Below are 18,999 nucleotides of genomic sequence, written 5' to 3' on the forward strand. Positions count from 1 at the left end.
CTGGCAGGGACAGAAAGAGACGCATAGAAGACAGATCAGAACAACTGAAGAGCTAATATCTGCTCACGTTCTTCTGCACACAAGTGTACGGCACACGCAGCTGTACCTGCTGGGGTGATGTGTCCTGCAACATACGTCTCCAGCAGGACTCAGAGTGAATCCCTCACACAAGAGCAGGCTCTCTTTCCCAAACAGCAGCACCCCCTCCGTCACTTTGAGGCTGCTCACCGTCACTACACACATCTTAGCCTTTACCTACACAGACAGAGAAGAGAGACAGGGAGATGCATTGAGCCCTGAGTGAGAGGCATAATACACATCATCACACTTCTCTCCCGGGACATGACATGGCAGCCAGGCAGGCACTTCAGGCTTTACTTGATTGATCATTTTAATCACATATTCTAATCATTATTAAAAAGACACAGTTGAACACTTCATTATCAGAGCTGATTGATGGGGAGCGGTGTGGCTGTGTGTTTCATCCAGCCCCAAAGTGGACCCACATGCTGCTTTCAGCGCCGGTCGTGGCTAATGCTAACTGCATTGAGATAATGTGTGGCTAATTCTATTGTCTCCCCTCATTTCACAGTGAGTGTGTGCACCTGGCTGTCTCCCTGTGTTGGCCCCGCTGCAGGCCCTCTGGGACACTGTGCCCAAAACCCATATGGGGCCCCGACACACCCACAGGGCCCACACAATTTATACTAATCAAATCAGACGCCCTGCCCCCAGAAAACAGAGTCACACACTCGGTAGAGGAGGAGGCCCTGCGAGGCCATTATTAGGAGAATTAATCCCTGCCACACACACAATAGGAAACCTGCTAAGTGATCAGAATTGTATGAATGCACAGATAGAGACATGCGATGATGAATAATATCTCTTGTCGGGACGTGAAAGCGCTTCGTAAGATTCAAGGTGAGCGGGGCTCAGCCTTACGGGAGTCTTACATTGAGCTTTATCATGGTCAAATTGTATGGCACTATTCCATCAGTGGATACAACTGGACACCGTTCCCAACAATGATTAGATTTCAGAAAAAAAAACATGTTACATTTATTGTTGTCAAAGATTAAATATAAAACAATAAACTTGTTTCCTTATCTCCTTAGTGTGCACTGGACAGAAATGTGTTATCAGTCTGTGGGTGATTTAGTGGATGATGGGAAGAAGGAGAGAAAAGGAAGACTTTTATTGACTAAGAGCCTAATGTCGGACCATTGATTTCTCCCCACACACATTACAGTCATAATCACACTATTGGCGCTGGCAAGCTAATTATGAGTGGATCTCCCTTTGTGTGTTACTGTGTGTGTGTGTGTGTATGTGTGTGGGGAGGGGGTGTGCGCGCGCGCGTGCGTGTGTGTGTGTGTTTTTCAGAGCTAATGACTGTGTTGATTTGACAGAAAGCTCAGCAGGACTCACACTGAACCACTGCAAGACAACAGGACACACTTCCACACATCACACACTCACTAAGCTGATGTAAGACAGCTTGCATCACCTCCTACTGTTTTTATTAATACTTCTGTCAGAAACATTAAAAGCCGCCGCTGGTTGCCGGAGTGATGAGATTCCCTGTCAACATGTGCCTTGGTTTCTAACTCACTGGAAGAATGAGAGGAGCTGAGCTGGGTCTCGACATTAAAACATTACACTAATGAGGAAAGATGAAATTCTGATAGCAGCGCTGGGCTATTGGAATCCCTTAGTCTACATCAGATAATTATGATTGTGAATATCAGCAGGTGGTGGGAAGGAGGCATGTTGTTTTTAACCAAGCACACACACAGTACCTCCTCTCCAGGGTGCAGCTCCTGAAGAATGATGCGTATGTCGTGGCAGTCTTGAGTGTGGGAGCAGGGTTTGGGAGTCAAGGGGCTGGGGGGACCCTCGGTGACAGCAGGTATCTCATTCAGCACAGGGAAGAAGGTCAAATGGTGAAAATCCTGTCGTCCCTCCTCTTCATCCTCTTTAGCCTCTGCTCCAACTTCACACAGGATCTTGAGCTCTGTTAAAAATGAAACAAATGTCCCTACTGAGCAAACATCCACATTCTGGTAAATGCAACAAAAACATTCTGAATGAAATACTGTTCTTTACCCATGTCACCTTCCGGTCTATTTGTGTTGTCCTCTGACATGCCAGTCCTTAAACCCAGACACAGCGTTCCGAGCACCTGTTGGAACAACATACGGCCCTGATATAGGTTCAACACTAAATAGGACCCCGCTCCCCAGATCCCACACAAAACTGAAATATACCTGTTTGGAACGTCTCAGAGCCTTTTTGCGAATGCGTGATCTGGTTCGGTTGGGTCCTTCGGCAGCATCTTGCTCCCAGTCTCGGCTCAGCAGCACCCCTGGGCCCGGGCCGAAAACAGCTCTCTCCCTCAACAGCTCGGCCTCCACAGACAGCCACTTGGAGCTCACTCGCTCCCACTCACTGGCTCTTAACTGGGAGGCAGAAACCGGGCCGGATAGAGGGAATACCCGGATAAAGGGAATACATGAGACAGAGATAAAACATGATTGGGTGTTTTTTATCACATTTATCCCAGTATATTCATGATCACATTTCTGTCAAACCTGTAAGTGGTTTGTCCTCATGTTCTCAAACATTCTGTGGCCTCTTTGTCGGTGTGACTCCATGTAGGACAGAAACTCCTACAAAGAAAGGAGAGTAACCCGTTGGGTGCAAATGAAAAGAGCGAGCGGCACGATCGCTCTTCCTCTAGCTCATATTGTAAACACACAACACACATCATGTTCACAGAGATTGTATATTCATAATGGTATTGTTGTTTCCTCATGCAATTACAATACATTCATACAATTACATCTGTTCTAAATTGCATTCACTGGGCCAAATAAGCTAGTGGCTACAGTCTTACAATAACCCTGCCTGGAAATGTAATCATTTGTTGGTGTGATCTAATTAACATAAACATTAATATTACTGAGCCACGCCACAGTCAGGGGCAAGGCTAGTGTATGTGTGTCTTTACTGTGTGCCAGTGTGTGTGTGTGTTGATTAAAACATAAAAGAAAAGAAAAAATAGAAAAACCCAAAACAGAGCCGTGTTGACACTGCAGGATGCTCATGTTCAGCAGACACACTGGGATCATATTCTGACTGTTAACTGCTTCATTAAGCCCATCATCACAGCAGTGCTCGCTGAGAGACTAGTGAAACAACATGTGTCCATCCTCACAGCTGACCCAGGAAAGCCATTTCATTGACTGAATGCACATGCAGTAACTCTTTATATCTAGTCTTATTTACAGCTGCTAATTCTGTGTTTTGCAGAATAACCTAATTAATGCATTAATTGATTTAAAGTACAGTCAAAACAAACGGCTACTTCTGTAATGCATTTCTGAAAAACAGAGTTTGACAAACTTTGACAAGTCCTCTGGAAATTAAAACGTGTTCTCTAAATGACTGACTGCCTTTCCAAATGAGAAGTTGTGCAGAGAAAGACATAAAGGAGTAATTTAATGGGAGATTATAGAAATATTACAGACACACAAAAAAAGAGTGTAATCATGAAGTTTGCGAACTAGAGCAGTGTTGCGACAGATAAACAGAAAGTCTGCGTCATCTCCTAATTTCATTCCTTCATTTGGACAAACATAAGTAATATATAGCATTAATTACCCTATTTAGCAGATAGGAACCTCATTGGCTTTTTAAATGCTGCATTAAATACATAACTCATCTCTTGCCTCTGCAATTAACATCAGAACATCACACTCATTTCCATTTTAATGACTTCCCAACAATACGCCACCTTTGATGATAAGGCAACATAATGTCAACTTCATTCTGGGCTGGCAGTGAATGTGTAATGAACTTAACGTGATCATTAGTGCTGTTAATTATCTTTACAATATGAGGACACAGATATGATTATGGAAACTGCATTTGCTGATGAAATAAATCTCTAGAAAAATTGCACTGAAGCTTGATTTAGGACACAGTCTGTCTATCAGTCTCTGTATTCTCATCCAGTAGGTTTTAAAACTCTTTTTTTTTTGCTTAATAAAAGTAGATATCTGAAACTATGCTCGTTCGAAATACATCACTATGGCTCCAGTGACGGAGAAGAGACTCCCTATAAGCTCATGACTTGTCAACTAAAGGTCATAAGTTGATGATCCATAAATTAATTAATGATTCGATTGTTTCTTCATGAAGATGAATGGAAAATGAACAGACTGGCTGACCACCACTGATGATTTGAATAGAATTTTTTGAACACTCACTGCGTGCTGCAACCTACTCAGAGCAACACACAGAAGAGAGGCAGAAGGAAAACATCCCTCCCTCTTCTTCCCTTCCTCTCAGATGGAAAAACAATTCATCACCCTCTCTGATAGCCTGTCAAAAACTGATATGATAAAGAATAACATCAAATGAATAATGTTTTCATCAGATTGGTACCACTATAATTGCCAACCCGATTTCTGTCGGCAAGAGGAGCGCACAAACAAAAACACACACACACTTTGTGGGGGTGAGACAGACACACAGACGCGGTAATTTCATGCCTGTGTGCCTGAGTAATATGTCCCCGCTCCCTGCTCCAGATGGCTCAACGTCTTAAGCGTTGTGGGGGAACTAATGATGTGCGCCACGTGTTTTGGGGGGGAAAAACAACAATAAACACGTCTTTAACCTTCAGCAGCAAACAGTGTGTTGTACTGAGTGTTCCCGTGGATAGGCCTAACAGATATCAATTACTATGCCCACTCAGGGGCAATCAGCTGTGATAATCCAAATCCATTTAAAGAAATAATCAAACACCCCCACAGGGCTGGACAGCCCACAACACAAATACAGCAGTGACTTTGGGATGAGTGTTTGGGCACAGCGCTCTGTGATGCTGGGGCACCTGGGAAAAGGTAACGACCCCATACTATGCAAACAGTCACGATAATACAAATCTCTCGATACTTTCCAAACATTTAAGGTGAGTGTGTATTTACCTCGACTGTTGCTGACTCTTTGCTTAGTCTGCCCAGAGCTGAGCGAACAGCGCTGCTGATCATATCAAACTTCGTCTGAGAACTACCGGCCACATTCTTCTTCCGAGACTCTGAGAAGGGAAATAAACAAAAACAAAATCTGATTGGATTTATTTATTTTCCCATAAATATAGAGCTACAATTCATGCATATTCTTCTTCTGCAGTTACTAGTATAGTTGACCTGTGTGCAGCAGCCAGGCTTTGTGTGCCATCTCCTCCCACAGAGGGCTGATGTCAGTCATGGTGACGGGCCCCGTCTCAGCCGTGTGGCTCGCTGAGATCTCCATCTTAGAGGTTTCTTCAAGCATGTGCTGCCTCTCCGCCATGACCTTCGACCAACAGGCCTCCGCTAAGGACACTAGTTCTCTGTCATCTAGAACGCGCACACACACACACACACATTCTTTCTGAACTATCTCGTTCATTCTCCAAAGAAAATCTACAACAACGTCAGGCTAAAGGGATGAATTTAGATAGACATACCGGCCTCCGTACCTGTGGTAATGTCTGCTCCGTTGCTGAGACCTGCAGAATGTCTGGTTCTTGTCACAAACAATTGGGATGACGTTTTTCTGTTGGACACTTTTTGTGCCACACATCCAAAACCTTCGGGGTAGCTAAAAAAAAAAGAAAGGTGAAATTGTTTGAATTACCAGAGAACCCGTGTTTCAACCACATGTTTGTGTGTATCTTTTTGGTTTCGCCATTACCTGCCCGATCGTATCAGTAACAGACAATGAAGAAGGCATGTAATGAAGTTCACGTTAGCGTTGTAAGTCGCCATGACAACATCCCAGCGTTCCACGAAGGTCTGCAATGTCCCGATGATGCAGTTCTTTTCTTCTTGGGAACATCGCGGTTGGGACAAGAGATAGAGCAGGACTTTATTGGTGCATGAGTAGAGTGCAGACACCATCTTCTCTTTCTGAGTTTGGCCTTTCTCCAGAGCCTAAAAGCAAACCACAGTGTATCTGTATCAGTATAATAATATAATGTAAAACCGGAGTTAAGTATTAGTAGTAAGAAGTAAGGATTAGTGACCTGTGGACATTTACACAACCCAGTGCTGCATTGGTAAAAAGTAACTGTCTCCAATTTGACAATGAATAGATTACTTTCAACTTCAATTTACAGATTGACAAAAGCTAGCACATTCAATGATTGATTATTAGATTCATATCAGACAAAGAAACAAAACGTATCCAAATGATAACATATTCAAGTGAAAATGTGTATTTCCAACAAGATGATAGAGCCAATGCACAACGAAGCACGAGACATTAAACAAACAACGATGTAGTCCAAAAATGTGTTACCACAATATAGGAAAAATACAAAATAAAACCAAACACAAAAAAGCAAAAATCCCAATATCAATGCAAATTCCCCCCAAAAAATATGTTCCAAAGAAAAACCCTGAGCTGACCTCTATTCACTCCTTTTTATATTTTAAAACATGACATAATACGTGATGTAAAAAAAAAAGGAATACTAATTTTCAGATGAATGAAAGCATGTTTTCCATATTAAACACCTATATGGAGGTGTGTGTGTACACTGCTGGATGTTCATGGCTCTCTGTGTTTGTCTCACCACAACAATCTGATCTGCGAGAAAGTTGATCAAACTCTCCGGGTCTCCCAAGAATGTTCCGCTGTAAAGTTTCTGCTGCAGAGTCTGACTGAAGAACACCACATTCTCCATCAACGTGCCCATCTGGCCTTCAGGGGTCTGACTTTTGCCGTCTGAGAGATCAGATAAAAAGCAAGGGATTAAAGTCACAAAACAACCCCTTTTTTTCCGCATGATTCAGTTTGAGCTGCGAGTAAAGCATGCATTATTATTCTACCTTGTGAGATGAGGTGAGTGTTGTTCTCGTCCTCATTGCTGAGCATGTAGATGATATCCATGGTCAACTCGAGCAGCTCAGTCTGGAAACTCTGCTTCTGTTTCAGTGATGCACCTTCAGGCGAAAACTGGGACATTTATACAGTTTATTAGTATAAAAAACACAATTTAAACTGATTAAAAAAAAGAAGAACATTTTTATATGCTTACTTCTAATACGACTGATTGACAACTTTTTTAATGTTGCCTCAAGTGTAGGTTTTAGTGTGTGAGCATGCGGGTTAAGCTCATGTAGCTAAGAAGACTGCAGCAGCAGTTCTGGCGGCCTGCTGCTGCTCTCTCCCTCATAGTGGTGAGTGATTTTATCAACAGTACCTCGGCTCTGCCACATTTAGTAGCTGAGCAAAGAGTGGCACCTTCTGGAGAAATTAGAGGTTTGCAGTGTTTTACAGTTATATTTATTGAAGAGCCTTTTATCCGTGGGAATGCCTTTTGATAAAAATGCACATGTGTTGCACGTATAACGATATTAAAGTGGGTTCTGTGAATTAGCAAAAATAAAATAGTTTGTATTCATGCGTGTCTGTGCATTCACCTCCAGCAGTAGAATGAAAGGATGTGTGCTGGTGTTGGCAGACACATTAAAAAGACTGTCCATTAGCAGAATACGGATGAAGTCGCACACCGGCTTCCTGTTTGCAGGACTCTTGAATGTGTCCTCAGCTTCACTTAGCGCACAAGGCTCAACCACACCCTGAAAGAAAGGAAACAAATTAGCAAACCAGTGAATAAGACCATCGATGTGGGAACCGTTTGGGCTTCATAAATCCAGAATAACACACAAACCTCTGAAACATCCAGAGGATACACAACTCCAGCGAGTGCATGAAGGAACTCTGGTGATGCCCACAGTGGATCTCTGGGTCGCAGGTTATGGAGTAGACAAAGGAACTGCATCACACTTGCTGGGAGCTGCAACTCCCATGATGCATCAGTGCTTGAAATGTCCTTTGTTGGAACATGCTGTTAAAACATTAAAATAATACAAGGCATTATACATGATGACTTTGTGGTGAAGAATACTGAAGGAATACGGTTATTACGTGCTCACCTGACTGATGATGGTTTTGACTAATGCCAGCAGGATCGTCGCAGCTTCAACACAGAGCTGCTGAGCAGGAGTTTCTGCTTGGCTGTCAATCAATGACTGTAGGAAATCATCCAAATGCACCTGTAGATGACACATTAGAGCATTGTGACCGGGAGGATGAAGATGATTTACAAGAAGAAAGATTAAAAAGACCCACCTTTCCCTCTGCTGTGTGACTGGTCTTCTTCTCCAGCAGCAGAGAAGCCAGGGCTTCAAACACCTGAGGCCGCTGAGTGTGTCTAATCAGCAGAACCTGGAGAACGTCAAAGCCTGGGCACGTGCTGCTGAGGCACTCAAAAGAACAAGAATGGGCTCGAAGGTTATCTGGTGACAAAGAAAGAAATCAATGAGATAAGTTGCTTTTTTATGCCTGCATGAGTGGAATATTGTCTAAAAAAATATAAAAGGCAAGTCTCCTTTCAAAAATAATCCAAGACATGTTATGACCCTGATGAGGATTTATGTCGGTCGCAAGCCATTGGTCATTTAAAATACATATCACCATTTAAATAACATAATTTTTATTTCAAACATTATGCCTTGGGAGTATTTTTTTAAGGAGACTTCTATTATATATTTTTGAAGACCATATTCCACCCATGCAGTGATACCTTTACAAGACTGAATAAGCACACCTGAAGGTTTCAAAGAGCACCACAAAGACCCTGAGTTGCCACTCAAAACATTATTGCAGACTTAAATCGTAGACAAGTTTAAGATGTTAAATACACAAAAGCAGAATCACAATAAAACTATAATTTGCAAATTGATTTTCATATTCAAGTGATGAGGTTTATGCAAGCCAAAGCATGTTAACTGATAATTAACTAATACTCTTTACACTTAGGTGCATTTATATGTCAAACAACAATCCAAAATAGTTCTTTAAAATACCATATTTAGTCAGTATGTATATCAGAATTGTGTATCAACATTTTTAAATAACTTTATGTCGTCCCAATATGACGCAAAATGGCAGCATTGAAATATTGTCCTTCTTCACTTTGAGAAAGTATAAACTATACATACCCAAGACAGCGAGGGGTTCCTCCATGCCCTCTATAAGTGTCGCTGGGAGAACCCCCTGTCTGAAGCTGCTCTGCTGGCTGGGACTCGACAGAAAGTGTGTGACCAGGACGAGACCCAGTTTCAAGGTGGAAGGGTGAAGGTGGGGCTGGAGGAAGAGCAGGAACCAATCACTGCCCAGGGCATCGAACAAGGCCTTCTGCCGACTGGTGGGGAATAAGAACATGATCGAGTAATTCAGTTTAGTTGCTGCCATGACATGGCACCTGAAATACTGTGAAGATATTTCTTTGTTCCAGTTTTTGGTTCAGCCAAGTAGTTTCAGATGCCACTCACTCTTTGATTAGAAGGTTGTCCGAGTTAAGGATTTCGCAAAGAGATCGTAAGAGCTGGTTACGGATCCAGATGAGGCTGGCTGGTTCAGACCTCTGAGCTACAGCACAGATAAGACAACTCTGGGTCAATACTGGTGACAAGGGTCATCCATGAGACATGTAATGTACTGCGTATGCTGTGGTTGTGTGGTGTACCTTGTGTGTCCTGTGAGAGATCACCGTCAGATATCTCACTGCCGCCTTCATGAATGTTACTAAGAGGAGGAAGTGTGTAGACCAGGAAGAGCCCAAGTCTGACCAGATAATGAGAGATATTTAAAATACAGAGATAATCCGATAAATTTAATTGGTCTCATATCTTAAATAAAAAAATGTATGACAGGAGCACTTTGTTGGGGCTGGTGCATTGCCAGACTTTACCTGCTTGTGTCCAGAGGGGTCAAGTGAGCTTTTAGGAGGGATGTGATGACACAAGAAATTATCTGAACCTTTTGAACGGTCACAGCAGGATCAGAAAGCTCCAATAGCAGCTTCGGGAGCAGGCCCGTTCTGTGCATGACCGCCGCATTCCTGCCGTCACTGCTGAGAAACAGGGAGAGCATTAACATCAATCACAATCTGTTCCCACAGACAGTTAAACTAATTCAGCAATCCATGCACAAGTTCAGTCAAGCTCTTCTCATCTGTCCTCTGTGACGGATTCTGTTGAACATTCCTTTGACTATTTTCATGTGTACATGTACATTTCTGTGATACCGTTGACAGGCTGCTGCACCTGTTGACAAGCAGCCAACATAGTCCTTCACCTATCCAGACCAACACCCTTTGTATTGTGGCGTCTAACTTGTTAGCCATGTGACATAACAATTAATTAGATTAAAATTAAACCGATTGGTCACACGAGCTGTGGAATTTACCTTGAGGTATTCTGGATTTCAGCAAAGTGTTTCAGAACTGAAAGGTCAAGATTATCTGATGTGTTCTGCCACACCTGAAAACATGACATAATGAAAAAGCAACAACACGTTAGCTTCCAGATGCCCTTAAAAACATGCAAAATAAATACGGATATGACATAAAAAATGAGCCATTTCCTACATCCAATGAACCTTTATGCTATGATTTGGATGCTCACCTCCAGGTCACACAGCAGGGCCTGGAAAGCACGTGTGTTCTGGATGCAACCGGACCCAGAGCTCAGCTCCACTGACTTGGAGAGATACAGAACCAACTGAAAGGTTCTGTAGCCGACCAGATTGTGCTTCATTTTCAGCAGGAAAGCTAGCAGCTATAAGCAGAGAAAGATACTTTTAGGAAAAGATAACAATAAGGTGGCCGATTTATGCGTTTCTACATTACATGTATCTATTCCATTCATTTTCGAAAAGGTCCGACACACCTTATATCCATTGATTCGGTGCATTTCCTGCTGCATGGCGAAGTTGGTCTCAAGCACAGAAAGAAGAACTTTGACAGCTGCATACAAAGAGCCATCATCTGGCGCCATTGCAACTAGACTGAGAACAACTGCTGGTCCGCCGACGTATAAGAAACCATTGGCTGCACTGCAGGGGGTGAACGTACGCACGCCTACAAGAAAGAGGACCGAGAAGTTAACAAGTGTGCCTGTCAGAATAAACTAAAGTGCAAGCAAACTTTTCAAAATAATACTATATTTACCAAAATGTCCAACCAGGGCTGCTCCTATGGTGCGTGCTGTGCCCCTCAGGTGCTGGCTGATGTTTTGAGCGAGGAACACAGGGGTCGATTGATCCCGAGATGTTATCCCCATCTGTAATTACACACAATGATTGCTACGCTGTATCAACACAACCCACTCATAGATTCAACATGGACTCATCTTACCTCTTTAGCAATTAGTCTGCAGTCCACCTCATTGTAATTTTCTCTGATCTGCACAACAGTTGTTAATGTAGAAATTGCTAGGTTGATGCCAAATGAGATCCTCTCCTCGGGAACCAGCCTGAGAGGGAGAGACTCAGCATCTGACTCATGCTCTGAGGACAAACAGAGAGGTGGGACAACACAGGTGCATGTAGTAGAATAGTATTACAGTTGGAATGCATAACCATAATCATTACGATCACTATCTCTGAAAAACTTAGTTGTGCATGTTATTTGTGTATTAAATAAAAAAATATTTCTCTGTCAACATTGTCCTCACATAACGCATAAGTTAAGTTGCTCTGAATCAGTATACATACTATACATATAGTGTGTACTTGTTGCCCTTGCACATTCCTGCTGAGCATTGCCACTTTCATTTCACTGCACACCCTGTGTGTGTATGTGACAAATAAAACATCTTGAATCTTGAATCTTGAATGGTCCCCTACATTGAAGCAAATCGATTCTGCAGAGAACATCATGCATGCAATAAGCACCATGACAACAGGATTTACAGCATGACAACAAATAAATCAAGACATTGACTTAAAACTACATTCCTAAGGCATGAAGAAACAATCTTATGTTATTCTAGGATCATATTCTACTCATAAAATCACAATGACATGATATGTACAGATTCAGCATGGATGATATGCTCTTAAACAGAAACTAAAGTCATACTGTCAACATCCTGTGAAATTATGACAAGATATTGTGACTCACCTTTATTGCCCAGAGCCAAGAAGTTGCCCTGGTAGGCGGTGCCTTGCGCGTACATGACACTCACAGCCTCCGGGCTCAGAGCTTCTTCAAACAGGAACGATGGACCCACTCGCCACACTAGAGCAGCATGCTCCTTCCAGAGAGCTGGTGTCCCTATCAGTCCGTACACATCAACTACAGCTGCGGGGTCCATGGAGGCATACTGACCAGGGAATGGCTGAATATACCTCATCTGACAACAAAATGCAGAGGCTATGATGCATGAATACAATAATACCACATTTGACCTAGAATCAGTTCAATCATCAGCTCTTCAGTTTCCCTCCTCTTGTCATACCTTTCCTGTCCCCACTGCCTTGCCGTTCAAGTAGGCTGAAGTGATACAGCTCTTCTTCACGTCTTTGGCCATGACCACAGCCAGATGGTGCCACTGACCTGGGACCAGCATGCTGGAGCAGCGGAACCTCAGTGATGTTGGCAAAGGAGTGGGAGAGCAAACTTCTGGCTCCATCATATCTGTTAAACAAACATGAAGAAAGACATTTGGTCAATCTCTACAGAATAAGGTTGAGATGTGGCTTTTATTGGATACATATGCATAGCTTCACTCTTGCCCAAGTATGTATATGCTTCCTCTTCTGTGGAGATCACCAGACAGCCGTCATAGGCTGAGAAAGTGATAGACAGGCAGATGTACTGTTGTTCAGTCCGGGACATGTGGCGAATCACTGACAGGAGGTGGATTGGTTGAGAATCACAGGCTGAACTAAATCGGTTGATTTGGAACCAGCAGGAAAATGAGAGACCAGCTGAAGGGGGAAAACCCCGGCAGTCTAAAATATGAAAGATGGAGATGATTAGACATTTTAAAATCAGATATATTCACAAATATGTGGGTATCAAACATTTAGACTCATCACTTACCTCCTCCAATTCCACCTGTTGAAATTGAATCAGCAGTCACTCCTTTCACTGTAGCCAGAGAGGGCAGGAAAAGGCAGCTGCAAAGCATCCCGTCAAAATTACAAGTTAAAATACAAATAGAATCTAAACAGCTGCAGCTCAATGAGCTATGAGTGGCCAACGCAGCTATCCATAGACATCGCATGGGAGCTCGCTGCATGCCACACTTAAAATTTGTGTTGTAAAAAGTAAATTAGCAAAAAGGCCTGAATTGTAAAAACATCAGAAAAAAGTTATGTCCTAACATCAAGATGCTATCCTCAAACAGATCCCCTATCACATAAATCTCTTTGTCATGCCATTATTCAAATAAAGAACCAGATAAAGCTGTTTGATTAGTACACATACGCGACAGCACCCGTTCTGTCCATGTACTCGGAGAGCTCGTGCTGCTCCTCAATAGAGTTGCTAATCAATAGGTTATTCTTCATGTTTTTATTGGCCCTACATGTCACCCTAGCTCCACAGAGACTCCTGAGAGCATGCCCAAGAGTTCACACAAGTTTCAAGTCTAAGATTCGAGACTTCAAGCGTAATCCTTAGGAAACTGAAGTGAACTAAACCTTTGTCTGGGTCTGTTAGCATGCCAGAATCATTTTGAGAAGTATCTCGCCAAGTCCGAGTGAATTCTTTTATTTTTGTTTTGTTTTGTTTTCATTTACTTTAAGGAGGGATTTCCTCACAAGCCGAACCTTGCTGAGTTTATTTTAGCAGCACATGTTTCAAGATGAATTCATATAGAGCATTAATGGAAGTCCCATCTAGTCTATTTGATACTGCAGGACGAAACAGGCAGCCAGTTAATTGAGGACTCACCCATATCCACTCTCACTCATGTCGAACTCTACAAAGGCCGGTGAGGAGGAGACTCTGTGTGGTCTGAAGTTGCGTGGTGACGTCATGGAAACCAGACTGACGATCTGGTGGACAGGGATTGCCGGACCAACAAAGGATTCACTGCGAGTTGTAGACTTTAACAAGCTAAAAGTGCGCTTCAGTTTCTTCACTGAAGGTCCTGATGAGACATCTGCTTCTGTGCTGTGATCTGCTTAAAAAAACACAACCAAAGCGTCACCTGCATTCATGTCTCGGTTTAAAAGAACACATTACATTTTGAGAGGATTTAATCTAACATGCATCATCAGTAAAGTGCAGGCATTAATATAAAGATTAAGTTATTAGAATAAAACAAGTCTGTACCATTTGAAACCGGAGGTTTGACTTGCGTGGCACATTTTAGTTGCATGGCTGTTTTGTCTGCCCGGCACATTAGTGGGTCCCCTAAACACAGAAACTTTCTGAGAAGGAAAAAGTAACACGCGTCAGAATATTGTAGCACAATCAAAAAAAGCAAATCAAATCCAAAAGTATCTTCATCTTCAGTGCAATAAAGACGTAGATGTGTCTGAACTGGTTTACCTGAAGTCTGAAGGTGTGATGGCCTGAGAGGCGAGCTTCTCCAAGATACGAGTAACAGGTAGATGTAACGGGTGGTTTGGAGCGAGCAACATGCTCCGACAGTGGGCCAGGAGTGTGGAGACCAGCCCCCCTTCGCACACTATCTGCCGGTTTCGCTCAGATTTGACCATGGCCTGGATGTGGAGCGCCAGTGAGAGCTGGACCTCCATAGAGAGCTGGGAAAGAAGAAAAGAGCATATGGCTCATACTGGTGCCCTGACGTGTATTTAATAATGTGTATTTAATCATGTGTATTTAATAATGTGCAGCATGCAGTTACTTGTGGGTCCTCGGGAGTAAATACTGATGGAAGGAGAGTCATAATAACACGAATTGCTCCTGGATGAAGAATAACATGATTGCAGCTGAACCTACTGTAAGCAGAGCAAAAAACACAAAACAATGTATGATGTTGACACTTACGAGCTCACATCCAACAAATCCAATTTCAGCTTCCACCACCTTCAAATGATTAAAAACAAGCACCTGTAGTGAGAGTCTGTGCAGACTGAGGAAATACTGGGAGCCTTGTTCCTGGATCTTCCGTGTGTGTCCTCAACGGACTGCAGGCCTGATCCCAAGTGGACAGGAGGGGACCCTGAAAACACTCCTTCATGCCCCGCTGGTCCATTTGCTTTCTCTCTATCTCCATCACATCCATCCTCAGGCTCTAGTTCCGAGTTTAACTCCAGAGGAGAGTAGGTTCCTGTGGCGAACTGGTCGAGATACGAGAGCAGCCTGATACATGTCCGAAGAGTGACAGGCAGATTGGGCGGCGTGGTGAAGGGAGAGGAGGGAGCTTCAGGGGCCTCTGCAAACTCTACAAACTGGTGAAAGCTTTTTCCAGGAGACTGGTTGTCCTCTGCAGGCTTGAGACGGGAGCTCTCGTCTTCATCAAATGTCTCTTTCTCAGGGCCTTCTGCATGGAAGCAGCCCAGCTGGAGAAGAGCCTCTGCCAGCCTTTCATAAAAGCCACCAGTCTCAAAATGGTGTGCATTTACTGTGTGAAGATGCACAGCCAAGGCCAGGATATGGAGAGTGAGGAGGAGGAGGTCCAGCAGCGGCTGGTGCCGGAGGGACTTCCACACTTCTCCCTGGGGAGGGTCAGACAGAGCTCCTTCCATGTCGATCACCAGAGACAACAGTCCGGTGAAGCCTCCTGCTCTCCTGAAGGCGTCCCAGCTGTTGGGGCTCTCCAGCACCTTACGCACAGACTGAAACACAGAAGGGATGAGTCAGACCGACGACTTTCAGCAGTGAACATTTAGTATTGTTACACACTCGAGAGCCAAATCACACATGTTATAAAAGACAATTCTACATTTTAGAGAGAATGTATGCTTTCCGAAACATTTTTAAAGCATCTCCTTAGTCAATTAAAACAATGTCACAAAAAATAAATTAAACATATAGATATACCATAAATCATTTCTGGTAACTAGTTTTTGGAGGTGAAGAAAATTACATTAGCTTTATTCAATTTAGAGACCTAATCCATCAGGTAGGTAATGTGTGAGGCAGAACACGGGCATAAATGTGATTAACTGAAACTGGAGTAATCACAATGGCTCTTAACACTTGCCAACCCAGGTCGTACCCAATCTGATTGCCACCTGATTTAACTGTGTTAGCACAAAAAACACACACACACACACACACACTCACAAACAAGCACACATTGAATACACACAATATCTGCAAGAAAGTGCTCTTCTCGCTGCCATCTATAAAAACGGACACATACAGTGGGTGTGTAACTTAGTTATGCTTAATCAGATCTCTGTCCCATTCACTGATCTGATAGAGGTGGTAATCTTCAGAGTGCCACAGCACAAGGCTGCTGGCCTAATCGAATCGGTCCAGAGTTAACAGCTAAACCTGTTTTAGCAAATCAATCTGCATTTATCGTTAATGTCATCAGGGTCCCACATGCTAAGAAAATAAATTCACTAGCTTATTATGTTTTAAGTGCATTACAATGTGTTGGAGTGGAGACTGCGTTTAAAGTTCAGCTGAGATCCCTGCATATCCAAGTCTTTCTGGATGTGTCTGTGTGTTGTTGTCTGTGGCTGCAGGTGAGCGTAAAATGTAAGTACCTGCAAAAGGTCACGCTTCAAACCAAGTTCCTGCTGCGTAGAGGAGCAGAGGGCTCCTATGGCTATACTCATAAACTCCTCTGGGTTAATTTCAGCTAGCTGCTCCAAAATGCTCAGAGTGGGACCTCGGTATTGATCCTCATCCAAGAAGATCTTTATGTAGGGAACCATCCCAAGATCTCGCACCGAAACTGGAATACACATAAAATAATTCAGTGAACAGCAGTGTCTAGCCTTGACATAAATTATAGGAACATGGATGCAGAATGTGACAGAAGAAGGAATTTCACACAGAATGGTCATTTTAAAAAATTAAATGTGTGTGTACTTGTGTTTTTGATTGAACGCAGAGTAAGGGTTGAGACAACTTGAAGCATACAGGTAGTGAGCAGTCTCTCACTGTCCTCCACACATGGCGGCTGCTGGGGATCTAAAGAGCACAAGAGCTTCAGACACAAATTACAGAGTAAACGTACAAAAGTGTTGTTGTGGCTGCTGATTCATGTTTGCAGGCCAAAGGGCAACGGTCCACATCAATTGAATTTCAAAATCACTCACTTTGAAAGATTGACGGTAGTGATTCATAACTGGTTGTGTTGCTCAATTTCAAATTGTCTTTAATGACGTGTTATGTCACAACAATCAACTCGATGTCTGTGTAGTACAATCATGTACGGTGGCTCAGTGGGTAGCACTGTCGCCTCACAGCAAGAAGGCCCTGGGTTCGAGTCCCGGTCGTTCCAGGTCCTTTCTGTGTGGAGTTTGTATGTTCTCCTCGTGTCTGCGTGGGTTTCCTCCGGGTACTCCGGTTTCCCCCACCATCATAAAGACATGCACCGGAGCCTCACCCCGGTTCGTATGGATGTGAATGAATGTTTGTGGTGGTCGGAGGGGCCGTAGGCGCTGATTGGCAGCCACGCTTCCGTCAGTCTGCCCCAGGGCAGCTGTGGCTACTGATGTAGCTTACCACCACCGGTATGACTGTGTGTGTGTATGACTACTGGACTCTGTACTCTGTAAAGCGACTTTGGGTGCCTTGAGAAGCGCTATATAAAATAAATGATTATTATTATTATTATTATTATTATGAACATCAGAAGTTGAGGAAACAATTATGTCAGTTCATACCTCTTTGAGGGGAAGAGACAACGCCGGCCTTCCTTAGGATTTTAGCTCTCCTACGAATTTCGCTGAGCAGCAGCTCCAGCAGGCCCCAGTCACTCAGCACCTCAGCGAGCATTCCACTGTGCTCCGTCATCCTGCACAGGAGAGCAGACAGAGCTTTTTATTTTTATTTTTTATATCTCGCATTATTGTTGTCTATATCTGTCTCAATGATAAGTATAACCAAGCAGTTGCAGTAATATTTAGAAGTCATATTTTTGGCCATCTTTTATCTAAACTATTTTTAAGTGTGATTAACAATTTTTTGAATATATTCAATATTTTAAGCAGGAGTATTTATGAGTAAAAGGTGTACAAACTAGCACAGCTCACCTGTGAAAACACTTGAGAGCCACCACTCCAAACTCTATCTCTGCCACTCCTCCAGCCAGTGTCCCAGACCAGCTTTGCTTCAGCACAACCAGCAGTGCCCGCAAGGTCTCATGGGGGATGTAGTTAAACTTAAATATCACCTGTAGGAAAGCATTTAATCAAACCTCAAATGAATTTTGTATTAAAAAATGAATTATGCAGAGGGTCATACCAAGTCATACCATCTCGAGCAGTGAAAAGAATCGTTTTTGGACAGGCGCTGGTTTACGCCACACACAGGCAGCGAGCTGGGCCATCGACTGGACCGTCCACTCTAAGAGGAAGAAGTTGGCAGGGTCCCTCTCCCATATTGTCTGCAGGGTTCGAAGGAGCTGGCAGCACAGCAGGGAATTGTGACAACGCAGCAAGGAGGCCTGCAGCAGGTGGAAGGCTTGCAGGTTTTTTACGGTTAAACCTGGAAACAAAGGTAGGAGGTGAAGAATCAAAAATGTGTCAGCATAGTTAACTGGTCAAAGGGGGTTCCAGCCCTTTAAAATGGGTCATATTGAATAGATTATGTTCTACTTGTTTGTTTATTAAACTTTTCAAATTTGGAAACAACATTTTCTCATTTAGTCTAATTTAGTCTATGACATAAAGTATTGCGAAAAACAATATCAGCCGGAGGTCAATTTCGCCAAAAGATGTTTTGAATGTAATGCTCAATTTATCAGATTTTGCTCTGGCAAGGTCAGACAGTCAATTTCATAGACACAGGAGTATGAGGGGCCGTGAGGGACATTATTCAGAATACCCTCTCACACACACAACTGAAATGCTCTCACACACACTAGTGAAATGCTCTCACACACTACTGAAATGCTCTCACACACACTACTGAAATGCTCTCACACACACAAGTGAAATGCTCTCACACACACGAGTGAAATGCTCTCACACACACTACTGAGTGACAAA

The 18,999-nt window shown here is 43.1% G+C and overlaps 1 protein-coding gene across 10 annotated transcripts in view; it reads right to left on the reverse strand.

The window, feature by feature from the left end:
• Positions 1 to 18,999, reverse strand: part of wdfy4 (WDFY family member 4) — a 69,438-nt gene that overhangs the window by 43,061 nt on the left and 7,378 nt on the right. For 6 of the 10 annotated variants that reach the window (XM_056436362.1, XM_056436361.1, XM_056436357.1 and 3 more), the window contains exons 9-46: positions 18,264 to 18,496; positions 18,043 to 18,182; positions 17,674 to 17,804; positions 16,874 to 16,975; positions 16,546 to 16,736; positions 14,936 to 15,663; positions 14,730 to 14,823; positions 14,411 to 14,625; positions 14,192 to 14,289; positions 13,808 to 14,036; positions 12,953 to 13,029; positions 12,643 to 12,861; positions 12,366 to 12,544; positions 12,029 to 12,260; positions 11,261 to 11,412; positions 11,075 to 11,186; positions 10,794 to 10,984; positions 10,530 to 10,682; positions 10,312 to 10,385; positions 9,815 to 9,976; positions 9,590 to 9,687; positions 9,396 to 9,492; positions 9,063 to 9,265; positions 8,191 to 8,357; positions 7,995 to 8,114; positions 7,730 to 7,906; positions 7,479 to 7,637; positions 6,885 to 7,011; positions 6,629 to 6,780; positions 5,746 to 5,984; positions 5,519 to 5,652; positions 5,217 to 5,408; positions 4,995 to 5,104; positions 2,592 to 2,669; positions 2,268 to 2,459; positions 2,107 to 2,182; positions 1,800 to 2,014; positions 107 to 255 (exon numbers count right to left, since the gene is read on the reverse strand). In XM_056436362.1, the coding sequence (XP_056292337.1) occupies positions 107 to 255; positions 1,800 to 2,014; positions 2,107 to 2,182; positions 2,268 to 2,459; positions 2,592 to 2,669; positions 4,995 to 5,104; positions 5,217 to 5,408; positions 5,519 to 5,652; positions 5,746 to 5,984; positions 6,629 to 6,780; positions 6,885 to 7,011; positions 7,479 to 7,637; positions 7,730 to 7,906; positions 7,995 to 8,114; positions 8,191 to 8,357; positions 9,063 to 9,265; positions 9,396 to 9,492; positions 9,590 to 9,687; positions 9,815 to 9,976; positions 10,312 to 10,385; positions 10,530 to 10,682; positions 10,794 to 10,984; positions 11,075 to 11,186; positions 11,261 to 11,412; positions 12,029 to 12,260; positions 12,366 to 12,544; positions 12,643 to 12,861; positions 12,953 to 13,029; positions 13,808 to 14,036; positions 14,192 to 14,289; positions 14,411 to 14,625; positions 14,730 to 14,823; positions 14,936 to 15,663; positions 16,546 to 16,736; positions 16,874 to 16,975; positions 17,674 to 17,804; positions 18,043 to 18,182; positions 18,264 to 18,496 (6,397 nt within the window). The remainder of the gene's footprint in view (positions 1 to 106; positions 256 to 1,799; positions 2,015 to 2,106; positions 2,183 to 2,267; positions 2,460 to 2,591; positions 2,670 to 4,994; positions 5,105 to 5,216; positions 5,409 to 5,518; positions 5,653 to 5,745; positions 5,985 to 6,628; positions 6,781 to 6,884; positions 7,012 to 7,478; positions 7,638 to 7,729; positions 7,907 to 7,994; positions 8,115 to 8,190; positions 8,358 to 9,062; positions 9,266 to 9,395; positions 9,493 to 9,589; positions 9,688 to 9,814; positions 9,977 to 10,311; positions 10,386 to 10,529; positions 10,683 to 10,793; positions 10,985 to 11,074; positions 11,187 to 11,260; positions 11,413 to 12,028; positions 12,261 to 12,365; positions 12,545 to 12,642; positions 12,862 to 12,952; positions 13,030 to 13,807; positions 14,037 to 14,191; positions 14,290 to 14,410; positions 14,626 to 14,729; positions 14,824 to 14,935; positions 15,664 to 16,545; positions 16,737 to 16,873; positions 16,976 to 17,673; positions 17,805 to 18,042; positions 18,183 to 18,263; positions 18,497 to 18,999) is intronic. The other 4 variants (XM_056436360.1, XM_056436365.1, XM_056436358.1 and 1 more) reach the window with 3 other exon arrangements.

This window comes from Pseudoliparis swirei, chromosome 17 (genome assembly GCF_029220125.1).
Source record: "Pseudoliparis swirei isolate HS2019 ecotype Mariana Trench chromosome 17, NWPU_hadal_v1, whole genome shotgun sequence".
Classification (NCBI taxonomy): Eukaryota; Metazoa; Chordata; class Actinopteri; order Perciformes; family Liparidae; genus Pseudoliparis; species Pseudoliparis swirei.